The sequence below is a fragment of the Lichenostomus cassidix genome, unplaced genomic scaffold (genome assembly GCF_008360975.1).
Source record: "Lichenostomus cassidix isolate B80296 unplaced genomic scaffold, HeHo_3.0 HiC_scaffold_33, whole genome shotgun sequence".
NCBI classification, from domain to species: domain Eukaryota; kingdom Metazoa; phylum Chordata; class Aves; order Passeriformes; family Meliphagidae; genus Lichenostomus; species Lichenostomus cassidix.
This window is the reverse complement of record NW_028147632.1, coordinates 4,148,720-4,163,206: the sequence shown is the minus strand read 5'-3', so window position 1 is coordinate 4,163,206 and position 14,487 is coordinate 4,148,720. Positions and strand designations below refer to the sequence as shown.

General features: G+C 56.0%; 3 protein-coding genes across 7 annotated transcripts in view; all 3 read right to left on the bottom strand.

Moving 5' to 3' along the window:
• Window positions 1-8: 8 nt before the first annotated feature.
• Window positions 9-3,156, bottom strand: DDAH2 (DDAH family member 2, ADMA-independent). The gene is made up of 6 exons (XM_085047290.1): window positions 2,812-3,156; window positions 1,940-2,039; window positions 1,777-1,850; window positions 1,217-1,336; window positions 493-687; window positions 9-259 (listed from the first exon to the last, which is right to left on the bottom strand). The coding sequence occupies exons 1-6, from the start codon at window positions 3,106-3,108 to the stop codon at window positions 131-133; spliced, it is 915 nt and encodes a 304-aa protein (XP_084903416.1). The 5' UTR covers window positions 3,109-3,156; the 3' UTR covers window positions 9-130.
• An 891-nt stretch (window positions 3,157-4,047) lies between these two features.
• Window positions 4,048-14,487, bottom strand: part of VARS1 (valyl-tRNA synthetase 1) — a 27,175-nt gene continuing 16,735 nt past the window's right edge. For all 5 annotated transcript variants that reach the window (XM_085047198.1, XM_085047196.1, XM_085047195.1 and 2 more), the window contains 7 exons: window positions 10,642-10,794; window positions 9,772-9,883; window positions 9,054-9,223; window positions 8,108-8,219; window positions 7,554-7,732; window positions 4,921-5,070; window positions 4,048-4,134 (listed from right to left, as the gene is read on the bottom strand). In XM_085047198.1, coding sequence (XP_084903324.1) covers window positions 4,066-4,134; window positions 4,921-5,070; window positions 7,554-7,732; window positions 8,108-8,219; window positions 9,054-9,223; window positions 9,772-9,883; window positions 10,642-10,794 — 945 coding nt within the window. In that variant the 3' untranslated portion in view covers window positions 4,048-4,065. The remainder of the gene's footprint in view (window positions 4,135-4,920; window positions 5,071-7,553; window positions 7,733-8,107; window positions 8,220-9,053; window positions 9,224-9,771; window positions 9,884-10,641; window positions 10,795-14,487) is intronic.
• LOC146421616 (valine--tRNA ligase-like) lies at window positions 10,863-14,481 on the bottom strand. The gene is made up of 5 exons (XM_085047135.1): window positions 14,390-14,481; window positions 13,792-13,860; window positions 12,972-13,050; window positions 12,032-12,159; window positions 10,863-10,958 (listed from the first exon to the last, which is right to left on the bottom strand). The coding sequence occupies exons 1-5, from the start codon at window positions 14,450-14,452 to the stop codon at window positions 10,863-10,865; spliced, it is 435 nt and encodes a 144-aa protein (XP_084903261.1). The 5' UTR covers window positions 14,453-14,481.

The window sequence follows — 14,487 nt, the reverse complement described above, 5'->3', positions numbered from 1 at the left end:
AAATTTTTGTCTCCCGGCGGCTCGTTAAGGCAGAGCGGGGGAGGGGAGGCAGCCGGGAGGGGGGAGGGGCTAGAAACGGGGTGGGGGAGGGGCAGGATCAGCACCGGAAGGGCGTGGCCGGTGGGCGTGGTCAGGGCCGGCCCCGCCCCGCTGGGCGTGCCCTCAGCAGCACGCAGCAGGAGCTCAAGGCTCCGCCCACCTTGCCCACCTCGCTCAGGTCCAGCGGCACCAGCGAGACGCCCGGAACCTTCTGGAAGGCCTGCGGTGGGGGGGGGGGGCGTCAGGGTGTGGCCACGCCTACCTCGGTCACACCCATTGTAGTCACACCCACTCTGACCACACCCCTTCCTGGCCACACCCATGGTGGCCACACCCACTCTGACCACACTCCTTCCTGGCCACACCCACACCCCAATCAGCCCCACCCATTGCCCCTCTGACCTCACCATGGCCACACCCCCTCCGGCCCCGCCCCCTTTAAGCCCCGCCCACCTTCTGGCTGCACGGGAACTCCTCTTGGCCGCGGTGCACCAGCAGCCCTCCGGTCAGTCCGCTGGTCAGTCCGCTGGTCACTCCCCCGGTCACTCCTCCGGTCACTCCCGCCGGCCGGCAGAACAGGCAGTTGGCCGCAGGGTCATCAGGCAGCTCCAGCCGTGAGTAGGGATGGTCAGTGAGCTGCTCCATGGCCTGGGGGGGAGAGTGACCACTGAGTGACCAGAACTGACCCTCTGACTCCCAAAACTGACCCTCTGACCCCCAAAACTGACCCTCTGACCCCCCTACAGGGATGGTCAGTGAGCTGCTCCATGGCCTGGGGAGTGAGAGTGACCAGTGAGTGACCAATGAGTGACCGCTGAGTAACCACTGAGTGACCGCTGAGTGACCGCTGAGTGACCACTGACCACTGAATGACCACTGACCTCTGAGTGACACTGAGTGACCGCTAAGTGACTGCTGAGTGACCAATGAGTGACACTGAGTGACTTCTGACACTGCGTGACCATTGACCACTGAGTGACCTCTGAGTGACCTCTGAGTGACCCTGAGTGACATTGAGTGACTGCTGAGTGACCGCTGAGTGTCCAGAACTGACCCTCTGACCCCCAAACCCACCCCAAAAATGGGATTTTTTCCCCCAAACCCAAACGGGATTTTCCACCCCAAATAGGATATTTCTCCCCAACCCATTTGGGGTCAGCTGGTCACTCTGTCCCACCTTGATGGCTCTCCTGGCGCCGTCGCTGCTGCCGTGGGCGATGGTCAGCTGGTCAGCCATGCTGCAGAAGCCCTTCAGCCGCCCCCCTCCCCCCACCGGCACCGTGGACACCGTGAAGTCCTGGGGGGCGGGGAGGGGGGTCAGGAACCCCAAAAACCCCCAGAAACACCAAAAAACCCAAAAAAATCCCCCAAAAAACCCCATAAACCCCCCAAAAAACACCCAGACCCATTAAAAACCACAAAACCCCCAAAGAAAACCCCAAAAAACCCCCAAAATAAACAAAAAAAATCCCATAAAACCCAAAAACCAAAAAACCCAAAAACCCCCAAAATCCTGAAGAAAATCCCAAAACCCCCAAACCCCCCAAATAAACAAAAAACCCCAGAAAACCCAAACACCCAAAACCCCCAAAGCCCCTAAAAACCCAAAAATCCCCAAAATCCCCCAGAACCCCCAAAAAAATCCCAAAATCCCAAAAAATCTCCCCAAATCCCAAAAATCTCCCCAAAATCCCCCCAAAACCCCCCAAATCCTCCCAAAATCCCCCCAAATCTCACCCTGAAGGCATCAGCCACAGCCTCAGCCCCACGCAGGTTTGTCCAGCGGGAAATTCCCACGAAGAATTCCCGGCCTGGGGGGGCAGGGGGGCAGTTGGGACCCCTGGGGGGGTCAGAGGGGTCCCTGGGGGGGTCAGGAAGGGTCAGGGGGTCCCAGACTGACCGGTGAACAGGACATCTCCCCCGTCCAGCGCTGCCCCCTCGTCGGTCAGTGACAGAACTCGGAGCTGCAGCTCCTCCAGGACATCGCGGAGACCCCCGAGCTGGGGGGACATGGGGGGACATTGGGGGTCACCGGGCAAGGGGACAGCAGGGTGACACCCCCTGTGTGCCACACAGCCCCCCCCCGAAATGAGCCCTGGCTGCCCAAACCCCCAAAAGTGACCCAAAACCTCCCAAAAGTGACCAAAAACAACCCAAAAGTGACCTAAAACCCCCCAAAACTGACGTGAAATGCCCCGAAGTGACCCAAAATCCCCCCAAAAGTGACTCTAAACCCCCCGAAGTGACCCAAAACCCCCCAAAAGTGACCCAAAACCCCCAAAAATGACCCAAAACCCCCCAAAAGTGATCCAAAGTGACCAAAAACCCCCCAAAAGTGACCCAAAACCCCCAAAGTGACCCAAAAGTGACCAAAAAACCCCCAAAGTGACTCAAACTCCCCTAAAAGTGACCCAAACCCCCAAAGTGACCAAAACCCCCAAAAGTGACCCGAAACTCCCTAAAAGTGACCCAAACCCCCCTAAAAGTGACCACTGACCATTCAAAGCCCCCAAAAGTGACTAAAACCCTCCAAAAGTGACCTGAAACACCCCAAAAATGACAAAATCCCCCCAAAAGTAACCCAAAACCCCCCCAAAAGTGACTAAAACCTCCCAAGTGACCCGAACACCCCAAAAGTGACCAAACGCCCCCAAAAGTGACCCGAAACTTCAAAAACCAACCCAAAAGTGACCCAAATCCCCCAAAAACTCCAAACCCCCCCAAACCCCCCAAACGCCCCCAAACCCCCCCAATCCCCCCCAGCCCCCTCACCTCCCGCGCCCGGGGGTCTCCCGGGCTGGTCAGCAGCGCCGTGCCCCCCTGCACCACCAGCAGCTCCTCGAGCAGCGCTGCCCGCAGCCCGCCCCGGCCCGGGGGCAGCTCCACCACCTGCAGCCCCAGCCGCTGCCGCAGGACCCCCGCCAGGACCCCCAGCTGCCGCCGCGCCTTCGGGGGGTCGGGGGGCGGCCCGGGGGGGGCGGCGACCCCCAGATCCTCCGCCAGGGGGTCTCCCGGGGGGGGCAGAGCCCGCAGCAGAGCGTGGCTGAAGTGGCCGAAGGGCTCGGACATGCGGATTTGGGGGGGAGACGGGGGGGTTTGGGGGGAATCCGGTGGGTTTGGGGTCTTTTGGGGTGAAACGAGGTGGGTTTGGGGTGAAATCCGGTGGTTTTGGGGTCGCCGGGAGGTTTTAGGGTCGCCGAGGTGGGTTTGGGGTGAAATCCGGTGGGTTTGGGGTTTATTGGGGTCTCCGAGGGTTTTTGGGGTGAAATCCGGTGGGTTTGGGGTTTATTGGGGTCTCCGAGGGTTTTTGGGGTGAAATCCGGTGGTTTTGGGGTCTCCGGGGGGTTTTGCTTTTGGGAGGTTTTGGTCTCGGCGGTGCTGGAGCTGCGGGGGGTTGGGAGAGGTAATTAACGGCGGTAATTAGGGCTAATTAACGGGGAAACGCGACATTAACGGAGGTTAATTAGGGCTAATTAACGGGGGGAACACATTAACGGGGGCTAATTAGCGCTAATTAACGGGGAAACGCGACATTAATAGGAGTTAATTAGGGCTAATTAACGGGGGAACGCGACATTAACGGGGTTAATTAGGGTTAATTAACGGGGAAACGCGATATTAACGGGGTTAATTAGCGCTGATTAACGGGGAATCGCGACCCTCCCGAGACCCCCAATATGCCCCCGAGTCCCCCAAAGTCCCCCAGCGCCCCCCACCCCACCCCCCCAGCCCCCCTGGACCCTCCCCCCCCAAATCCCCCCAAATCCCCCCCAGGACCCCCAAACTCCCCACCCCCCTCACCCGCGGCCGCCCCGATCCCAGAATCCCTTGCGGCCACGCCCACCCTATTGTCCGAGCTGGGGGCGTGGCCAGGCTAAGCCACGCCCCCTGTTAACCCCTTCGTGGACGTTAGCCACGCCCCCCGAGGGTCCCAGCAGTGACGTCAGCGCGGAGCGAACCATTGAGGCTTTTATTGGGGGTGGGGAGGGGTTGGGGGGTCCCAGGGGGTCTGGGGGGTCTGGGGGGTCACAGCATGTTCCTCATCAGCTCCTCGGCTTCCAGAACGTTCCGCAGCTCTGACTCCAGCTGGGTTAACTGAGGGGGGGAAATATAGGGGTTGGGACCCCCAGAGACCCCCAAACCCTCTACCAGCCTCCCCAGGGACCCCCAGAGACCCTTCAGGGACCACCAGAGACCGCCAGGGACCACCAGAGACCACCAGGGACCCTTCAGGGACCACCAGAGACCACCAGGGACCCTTCAGGGACCACCAGAGACCCCCAGGGACCCTTCAGGGACCACCAGAGACCACCAGGGACCCTTCAGGGACCACCAGAGACCCCCGAGCGCAGCGATCCTCCCAGCCAACACCTCCTGAGACCCCCTGGGACCCCCAAACTCTATCCCAGGACCCCCAGGACCCCCAAATTCCCTCCCAAGACCCCCACGGACCCCCTAAACCCCCTCTCAGTCCCCTAGGACCCTCAAACTCCCCCAAGACCCCCCAAAACCATCCCCAAACCCCCTCCCAGCCCCCCAAGTACCCCCAAATTCTATCCCAAGCCCCCAGGACCCCCAAAGTCCCCCAAGGACCCCCAAGGACCTCCCAAACCCCTCCAAACCCCCCAAATTCCATCTTAGCCCCCCAGACCCCCCAAACCCCCAAGATCCCCCAAACCATCCCCAAAGCCCCTCCCAGCCCTACCAGGAACCCCCAGATCCCCCAGGACCCCCCAAACTCCATCCCAGCCCCCCAGAATCCCCCAAACTCCCCAAGGACCCCCAAAGCCCCTCCCAGCCCCCAGGGACCCCCAAATTCCATCCCAGGACCCCAAAACCCCCAAACCCCATCCTAGGACCCCCCAATCCCCCCCAGCCCACCTTGGCGCTGTCAGTCTCCTGCACCTGGGGGGGCACCTTCTCGGGGTACCCCGGAGCCCCCCGGCGCTCCTGCAGCCTTTCCAGAGCTTTCTGCAGCTCCGAGCGCTGAGCGCCGAGCCGCCGCAGCTCCGCAGGGGGGTCAATGATGCCCTGGAATATTGGGGAAAAATACTGAAATATTGGGGAAAAACACTGAAATATTGGGGAAAAATAACCCAAATTGGGGAAAAAATAACCCAAATTGGGGAAAAATAACCCAAATTGGGGAAAAAATAACCCAAATTGGGGAAAAAATAACCCAAATTGGGGTGGTGATGTCATCAGAGCCGCCGCAGCTCCGCAGGGGGGTCAATGATGCCCTGAAATGGGGAAAAATACTGAAATATTGGGGAAAAATAACCCAAATTGGGGTGGTGATGTCATCGGAGCCGCCGCAGCTCCGCAGGGGGGTCAATGATACCCTGGAATATTGGGGAAAAATATACCCAAATTGGGGAAAAAACACTGAAATATTGGGGAAAAATAACCCAAATTGGGGAAAAAATAACCCAAACTGGGGAAAAATAACCCAAATTGGGGAAAAAATAACCCAAATTGGGGTGGTGATGTCATCAGAGCCGCCGCAGCTCCGCAGGGGGGTCAATGATGCCCTGGAATGGGGAAAATATACCCAAATTGGGGAAAAATAACCCAAATTGGGGAAAAAATAACCCAAATTGGGGTAAAATAACCCAAATTGGGGTAAAATAACCCAAATTGGGGTGATGATGTCATCGGAGCCGCCGCAGCTCCGCAGGGGGGTCAATGATCCCCTGGAATATTGGGGAAAAATACTGAAATATTGGGGAAAAATAACCCAAATTGGGGAAAAAATAACCCAAATTGGGGTGGTGATGTCATCGGAGCCGCCGCAGCTCCGCCGGGGGGTCAATGATGCCCTGAAATATTGGGGAAAAATACTGAAATATTGGGGAAAAATAACCCAAATTGGGGAAAAAACACTGAAATTGGGGAAAAATAACCCAAATTGGGGTGGTGATGTCATCGGAGCCACCGCAGCTCCGCAGGGGGGTCAATGATGCCCTGGAATGGGGAAAATATACCCAAATTGGGGAAAAAATAACCCAAATAGGGGTGGTGATGTCATCGGAGCCGCCGCAGCTCCGCCGGGGGGTCAATGATGCCCTGAAATGGGGAAAAAACACCCGGAATTGGGGAAAAAATAACCCAAATTGGGGAAAAATAACCCAAATTGGGGAAAAATAACCCAAATTGGGGAAAAAATAACCCAAATTGGGGTGGTGATGTCATCGGAGCCGCCGCAGCTCCGCCGGGGGGTCAATGATACCCTGGAATGGGGAAAATATACCCAAATTGGGGAAAAAATAACCCAAATTGGGGTGGTGATGTCATCGGAGCCGCCGCAGCTCCGCAGGGGGGTCAATGATGCCCTGGAATGGGGAAAAATACTGAAATATTGGGGAAAAACACTGAAATATTGGGGAAAAATAACCCAAATTGGGGAAAAAATAACCCAAATTGGGGAAAAATAACCCAAATTGGGGAAAAAATAACCCAAATTGGGGTGGTGATGTCATCAGAGCCGCCGCAGCTCCGCAGGGGGGTCAATGATACCCTGGAATATTGGGGAAAAATATACCCAAATTGGGGAAAAAACACTGAAATATTGGGGAAAAATAACCCAAATTGGGGAAAAAATAACCCAAACTGGGGAAAAATAACCCAAATTGGGGAAAAAATAACCCAAATTGGGGTGGTGATGTCATCAGAGCCGCCGCAGCTCCGCAGGGGGGTCAATGATGCCCTGGAATGGGGAAAATATACCCAAATTGGGGAAAAATAACCCAAATTGGGGAAAAAATAACCCAAATTGGGGTAAAATAACCCAAATTGGGGTAAAATAACCCAAATTGGGGTGATGATGTCATCGGAGCCGCCGCAGCTCCGCAGGGGGGTCAATGATCCCCTGGAATATTGGGGAAAAATACTGAAATATTGGGGAAAAATAACCCAAATTGGGGAAAAAATAACCCAAATTGGGGTGGTGATGTCATCGGAGCCGCCGCAGCTCCGCCGGGGGGTCAATGATCCCCTGGAATATTGGGGAAAATACTGAAATATTGGGGAAAAATACCCAGAATTGGGGAAAAATAACCCAAATTGGGGAAAAAAATACCCGAAATTGGGGTGGTGATGTCATCAAATGGGGAAAAAACCCAAAATTGGGGAAAAAATACCCAAAATTGGGGCAAAAACCCCGAAATTGGGGCGGTGACGTCATCGAATGGGAAAAAACCCCGAAATTGGGTTGGTGACGTCATCAAATGGGGCAAAAAACCCGAAACTGGGTCGGTGACGTCATGGAATGGGGCAAAAAAACCCAGAATTGGCTCAGTGACGTCATCGCAGTGATGGTGACATCACCAGGTGGGCGCTATGACGTCACCAGGTGTGTGTGTTGTGATGTCACTAGGTGTGTGTTATGACGTCACCAGGTGGGTACAATGACGTCACCAGGTGAGCACTATGACATCACCAGGTGGGCACTATGACGTCACCAGACAGGCGCTATGACATCACCAGGTGGTCGCTATGACGTCAGAGGGTCGCACCTTGAGCAGCAGGTGGACGGTGCAGCGGTCAGACGCCACGGCCACGGCGCAGCCCGGGGGGGGCAGCTCGCCCCTCCCCCCCAGCAGCTGGACAGAGCCGACGCCCCCCAGAGCGCGCAGGAGACCCCCGTGGTGGGCGGCCAGGGACCCCCAGGTGGGCTCACAGCACTGCAGGTAACCTGGGGAGGGGGAGAGATGGGGGTGAGACCCCCAGAGAGCACCCAGAGATACCCCAAACCCCCCAGTCAGAGCCCCCAGCCCCATTTTGCACCCACATGGGGGTCTCTGTTGGGTCAGGCCATACACAGCCCCCCAAGCCCCCCAATCCAAGCCCCCAGCCCCATTTTTTGCCCCCCAAACCCAACCCACAGGGGGGTCTCTGTCGGGTGAGGCCATGCACAGCCCCCCAAACCCCCCAATCCGAGCCCCCAGCCCCATTTTGCACCCACATGGGGGTCTCTGGCGGGTCAGGCCGTGTGCTGCCCTCAGTCAGAGCCCCCAAACCCCCCAATCAGAGCCCCCAGCCCCATTTTGAGCCCCCAAACCCAACCCACATGGGGGTCTCTGCCGGGTGAGGCCGTGCGCTGCCCTCAGGCTCCTCAGGGACCTGACGATGCTCAGCAGGAACTCCATGGTGGCTTCAGTGTCATCGTCCTGCCAGCAGAACTGGGGACACGGCAGGGACCCCGAGTTAGCCCTCAGGAGACCCCAAAGATCCCAAAATCACCCCATGGGAGACCCCAAAGATCCCAAAATTAACCCATGGGAGACCCCAAAGATCCCAAAATTAACCCATGGGAGACCCCAAAGATCCCAAAATCACCCCTCAGGAGACCCCAAAGATCCCAAAATCACTCCTCAGGAGACCCCAAAGATCCCAAAATCACCCCATGGGAGACCCCAAAGATCCCAAAGTTAACCCTTAGGAGACCCCAAAGATCCCAAAATTACCCCATGGGGGACCCCAAAGATCCCAAAATCACTCCTCAGGAGACCCCAAAGATCCCAAAATCACGCCTCAGGAGAACCCAAAGATCCCAAAATCACCCCTCGGGAGAACCCCAGGACCCTGAATTATCCATCAGGAGACACCTGGGACCCCAAAATTACCCCTGGGATCCCAAAATTATCACTCAGGAGACCCCAAAGATCCCAAATTATCCCTTAGAGACCCCCATGAGCCCCAAATTATCCCTCAGGAGAACCCAGGATCCCAAAATTATCCCCAGAGATCCCAAATTTCTCCCCCAGACCCCCCAAATTTCCCCCCCAGACCCCCAATCTCCCCCCTAGACCCCCAAATACAATCTCAAACCCCCCCCAGACCCCCTATATTTTTCCCCCAGACCCCCAAATTTCCCCCCCAAATTCCCCCCAGACCCCAAATTCAATCCCAAACCCCCCCAGACCCCCAAATTCCCCCTCAAATCTCCCCCCCAGACCCCCAAATTTCCCGCCCAGACCCCCCAATCTTCCCCCCAGCCCCTCAAATCCCCCCACCTGCTGGCTCTCGGGGAAGGGCGCCAGGCAGACGCTGGGGGGCACTGGGGGGTCTCGGGGGGGCAAACGCTGCCAGAGCTCCTCGGTCAGGAACGGCATGAAGGGAGCCAGGAGCCGCAGGCCAGCGTCCAGGCAGGTCAGCAGGGTGGCCTTGGCGGCCTCGGGGTCACCTGGGGGATATTGGCGGTGTCACCGCGGGAATGGGTGACATTGAAAACCCCAAAATCCACCCTGAAAACCCCAAAAAAATCCTCAAAAAACCCCCAAAAAACACACCAGGCAAGTCAGCAGGGTGGCCCTGGCGGCCTCGGGGTCACCTGGGGGACATCGGCGGTGTCACCGTGGGAACGGGTGACATGGAAAACCCCAAAAACCCCAAAAAAACCCCAATAAAACCCAAAAAAAACCCGTCCAGGCAGGTCAGCAGGGTGGCCTTGGCGGCCTCGGGGTCACCTGGGGACATCGGCGGTGTCACCGCGGGAACGGGTGACATGGAAAACCCAAAAAACCCCAAAAAATACCAAAAAACCCCAAAAAACCCACAAAAATCCCCCAAAAAACCCCTAAATCTCCCCAAAAAAACTCTCCAGGCAGGTCAGCAGGGTGGCCTTGGCGGCCTCGGGGTCACCTGGGGGACATCGGCAGTGTCACCGTGGGAATTGGTGACATTGAAAACCCAAAAAACCCCAAAAATCCCCCAAAGAACCCCACAGCTCACCTCTGTCCTCGTCGCTGTCCCCATCCTGCCCCTCCCCCTTGTCCCCTTTGTCCCCCAGGTCACCCCCAGCCTGGGCAGTGGTCACTCTGGCCAGGACAGGCTTGACACACTCCTGGGGGAGAGAAAAGGGTCAGAGACTCCCATGGACCCCAATGACCCCATAAATCCCCTAGAAACTCCCTGAACTCTATAAATCCCCTAAACCCCCAAATCCCCTATTAACCCCCAGACCCCATATATCCCCTAAACCTCATAAATCCCCTATAAGCCCCCAGATCCCATAAATACCCTATAAACCCCTAAACCCCATAAATCCTCTATTGATCCCCTATAAACCCCCAAACCCCACAAATCCCCTATAAATCCCCTATAAAAACCCCATTACCAGGTACACGTCGCACAGCTCGTACACCCAGAAGCTGTGCACAGCCATGGTGATCCCATAAACCCCTGTAACCCCCAGACCCCACAGATCCCCAGAACCCCTATAACCCTATAAAAACCCCACAAATCCCCTATAAATCCCCTATAATTACCAGATAGACGTCGCACAGCTCGTACACCCAGAAGCTGTGCACAGCCGTGGTGATCCCATAAACCCCTGTAACCCTATAACCCCATAGATCCCCTATAACCCCCCAAACCCTATAAAAACCCCACAAATCCCCTATAAATCCCCTATAAATCCCCTATAATTACCAGGTACACGTCGCACAGCTCGTACACCCAGAAGCTGTGCACAGCCGTGGTGATCCCATAAACCCCTGTAACCCTATAGCCCTATAGACCCCACAGATTCCCCTATAAACCCTATAAACCCCCAAACCCTATAAAAACCCCACAAATCCCCTATAAATCCCCTATAACTACCAGGTACACGTCGCACAGCTCGTACACCCAGAAGCTGTGCACAGCTGTTGTCGCCGCAGGGAAGTCGAAGTCGCTCAGCGCTGAGCCACAGCTCTGCACGGCGCGGCTGAGCCGGCTGCGGACCCAGCGGTCAGCCAGGGACAGGGACAGAGCCTGGGGACAGGGACAGGGACAGTGATGGGGACAGGGACAGCAGGCTCAGCCGGCTGCGGACCCAGCGGTCAGCCAGGGACAGGGACAGAGCCTGGGGACAGGGACAGGGACAGCAGGCTCAGCCGGCTGCGCACCCAGCGGTCAGCCAGGGACAGGGACAGAGCCTGGGGACACAGGGGACAGTGATGGGGACAGTAGGGACAGGCTGGACAGGGCCTGGGGACAGCAATGGGGACAGGGACAGTGCCTGGGGACAGCAGGAGGGTTTTGGGGTCTCTCAGGGTGTTTTTGGGGTTACCTGTGTGTCCGGGGGGAGCCGGGGGGTTTGGGGGGTTTGGGGTTTTGGGGTTACCTGTGAGAGTCAAGGGGGCCGGGTGGATTTTTAGGTTGTTTTGGGTTGTTTTGGGGTTTTGGGGTACACGAGTCTCCGGGGGCCGGGGTGGGGTTTTTTAGGTTGTTTTTGGGTTGTTTTTGGGTTGTTTTTGGGGTTACCTGGTCTCCGGGGCCGGGTGGGTTTTAGGTTGTTTTAGGGTAGTTTTGGGGTTTTGGGGTTACCTGAGTCTCCGGGGCCGGGGTGGGTTTTGGGTGTTTTTGGGGTGTTTTAGGGTTGGAGTTTTTGGGGTTTTGGGGTTACCTGAGTCTCCGGGGGGCCGGGTGGTTTTTGGGGTGTTTTTGGGGTGTTTTTGGGGTTTTAGGGTTACATGAGTCTTAGGGACCGGGGTGGGTTTTTGGGGTGTTTTTGGGGTGTTTTTGGGGTTTTGGGGTACCTGAGTATCCAGGGGGGTGGGTTTTGGGGGTTTTGGGGTGTTTTTGGGTTGTTTTTGGGGTGTTTTGGGGTGTTTTTGGGGTGTTTTTGGGGTTTTGGGGTTACCTGTTCTCCGGGGGAGCGGGGTGGGTTTTGGGGGGTTTTGGGTTGTTTTTGGGTTGTTTTTGGGGTTTTGGGGTTACCTGTGTCTCCGGGGGGCCGGGGTGGTTTTTGGGGTGTTTTTTGGGTTGTTTTTGGGGTTTTGGGGTTACCTGAGTCTCTGGGGGCCGGGGTGGGTTTTTGGGTGTTTTTGGGGTGTTTTTGGGGTTTTGGGGTTACCTGAGTCTCCGGGGGGGGCCGGGGTGGGTTTTTTGGGGTGTTTTTAGGTTGTTTTTGGGGTTTTAGGATTACCTGAGTCCCCGGGGGGGGGCGGGGTGGGTTTTTTGAGGTCAGGGTGGGTTTTTAGGGTCTCCCAGGTGTTTTTGGGGTTACCTGAGTCTCCGGGGGGGGCCGGTAGCCCTCTCCCAGCGCCCGCAGCACGAACCTGGCTCCGTTCCACACCTTGTTGCAGAAGTGCCGATAGCCCAGGACACGCCCCACGTCCAGGTTGATGTCCCTGCCTGGGGACACCGCCGGTTTGGGGCATTTTGGGGTGGTTTGGGGGATTTTTGGTGGGGTTTGGGGTAGTTTTATTGATATTTGGGGGATTTTGGGGTGGTTTCAGTGGGTTTTGGGGTGGTTTGGGGTGGTTTTGGGGTGGTTTGGAGTGGTTTTGGTGTGTTTCAGGGTGGTTTGGGGTGGTTTTAGGGTTTATTGGGGTGGTTTTGGTGTTTCGAGATGGTTTTGGGGTTGCTTGGGGGATTTTGGAGTGGTTTGGGGGAGGTTTGGGGTGGTTTGGTGGATTTTGGGGTGGTTTGGGGGTTTTTTGGGATGGCTTGGGGTGTTTTGGGCTGGTTTGGGGTGGTTTCAGTGGGTTTTGGGGTGATTACAGTGGGTCTTGGGGTGATTTTGGGGGTTTTTTGGGTGGCTTGGGGTGTTTTGGGTTTTTTTGGGGTGTTTCAGTGGGTTTTAAGGTGGTTTGGGGGTAGTTTTGGGGTGGTTTCAGGGTTTTTTGGGGTGGTTTTGGGGTGTTTTAGGGTATTTTTGGGGTGATTTCAGGTGTTTTGGGGTGGTTTCAGGGCTTTTGGATGGGTTTTGGGGTGGTTTTGGTGGGTTTTGGACTGGTTTTGGGGTGGTTTCAAGGTTTTTTGGGGTGGTTTCAGGGGTTTTGGGCTGTTTTTGGGGTGGTTTCAGGGGTTTTGGGCTGTTTTTGGGGTGGTTTCGGGTTATTTATGGGGTTATTTCAGGCGTTTAGGGGTGGATTTGGTGGGTTTTGGGGTGGTTCTGGTTGGTTTCAGGATATTTTTGGGATGATTTCAGGGATTTCAGGTACCCTGGGCAGTGTAGGCACACAGGGCGAAGCGCAGAGCGTCTGTCCCACACTCTGGGATTCCCTCGGGAAAATCGCGTTTCTGGGATTGGGGGAATTGTGCAGTCAGGGAGGGGAGGGAGACCCCCAAAAAAACCCCAAAAAACACCCCAGATCCCAAAAACATCCCCAGAGCCCCAAAAAACACCCAAAAACACCCACAAAAACACCCCCAGATTCCCAAAAAACACCCTCAGAGCCCCAAAAACCACCCCGAAAACACACCTGAGGCCCCCAAAAACACCCCCAGAGCCCCAAAACCACACCTGAGACCCCATAAACCACCCTCAGACCCCAAAAACACCGCCAGACCCCCAAAACCCACACTCCGGACCCCCAAAATACACCTGAGATGCCCAAAAACCACATCCCAGAGCCCCAAAAAAACACACCCAGAGCCCCAAAACCTCACCTGAGACCCCATAAACCACCCTCAGACTCCCAGAAACACACCTGAGACCCCCAAAACCCACACTCCAGACCCCCAAAATACACCTGAGATGGCCATAAACACCCCCAGATTCCCAAAAACACCCTCAGACTCCCAAAAACAAACCTGATACCCCAAAAACCACACCTGATACCCCAGAAACACACCTGAGACCCCCAAAAACACACCTGAGATCCCCAAAAACCACACCTGACACCCCAAAAACACACCTGAGACCCCCAGAAACACACCTGAGATGCCCAAAACACACCCCAGACCCCCCTTGACCCTCCCAAATCCCCCCAAATCCCTACCAAATCCCCCCAAAAATCCCCCAAATCCCCCAAACCCCACCTGGCCCTCCCTGGCTCTCTCCAGCTCGGCAGGATCCAGGTTGCTGCTCTCCAGCTGCAGGTGAAGCTCCTGGGGGGGCAGGGGGTCACCTGGGTGCCCCCAGACCCAAATCCCCCCGCTTTGGGGGATTTTGGGGTGATTTTTGGGGATTTTGGGGTGATTTCGGAGTGATCTTGGGGTGATTTTGGGGGATTTTTGGGTGATTTGGTGTGATTTTGGGGTGATTTTGGGGTGATTTGGGGTAATTTTGGGGTGATTTTGGGGTGATTTTGGGGGTTTTGGTGTGATTTTGGGGAATTTTTGGGTGATTTGGTGTGATTTTGGGGTGATTTTGGTATTTTTGGGGTGATTTTGGTATTTTTGGGGTGATTTTGGGGGTTTTGGGGTGATTTGGGGATTTTTGGTGTGATTTTGGGGTGATTTGGTGTGATTTTGGGGTGATTTTGGGATTTTTGAGGTGATTTAGGGGTGATTTGGCGTGATTTTGGGTAATTTTGGGTGATTTTGGGGTGATTTTGGGGGTTTTGGGGTGATTTGGGTGATGTTGGTATTTTTGGGGTGATTTTGGGGTATTTTTTGGGGGTTTTTGGGGTCCCACCTGCAGCGACACGCCCGCGATGACGTCCAGAGGGTCGATGACGTTTCCCAGAGATTTGCTCATCTTGCGGCCGTGAGCGTCACGGACAATGGCGTGGA

Bases quoted from the DNA above. Each gene is read 5' to 3' on its own strand.
- DDAH2 (XM_085047290.1), bottom strand. From the start codon at position 3,108: ATGTCCGAGCCCTTCGGCCACTTCAGCCACGCTCTGCTGCGGGCTCTG. The intron at 1,851-1,939 runs GTCAGTCTGGGA...CTGCCCCCCCAG, and splicing joins GGGAGATGTCCTGTTCACCG to GCCGGGAATTCTTCGTGGGA. The intron at 1,337-1,776 runs GTGAGATTTGGG...CCCGCCCCCCAG, and splicing joins CTGTGGCTGATGCCTTCAGG to GACTTCACGGTGTCCACGGT.
- LOC146421616 (XM_085047135.1), bottom strand. From the start codon at position 14,452: ATGAGCAAATCTCTGGGAAACGTCATCGACCCTCTGGACGTCATCGCG. The intron at 13,861-14,389 runs GTGGGACCCCAA...CTGCCCCCCCAG, and splicing joins TCGCGGGCGTGTCGCTGCAG to GAGCTTCACCTGCAGCTGGA. The intron at 10,959-12,031 runs GTAACCCCAAAA...CTGTGTCCCCAG, and splicing joins GGCCCCCCCCGGAGACTCAG to GCTCTGTCCCTGTCCCTGGC.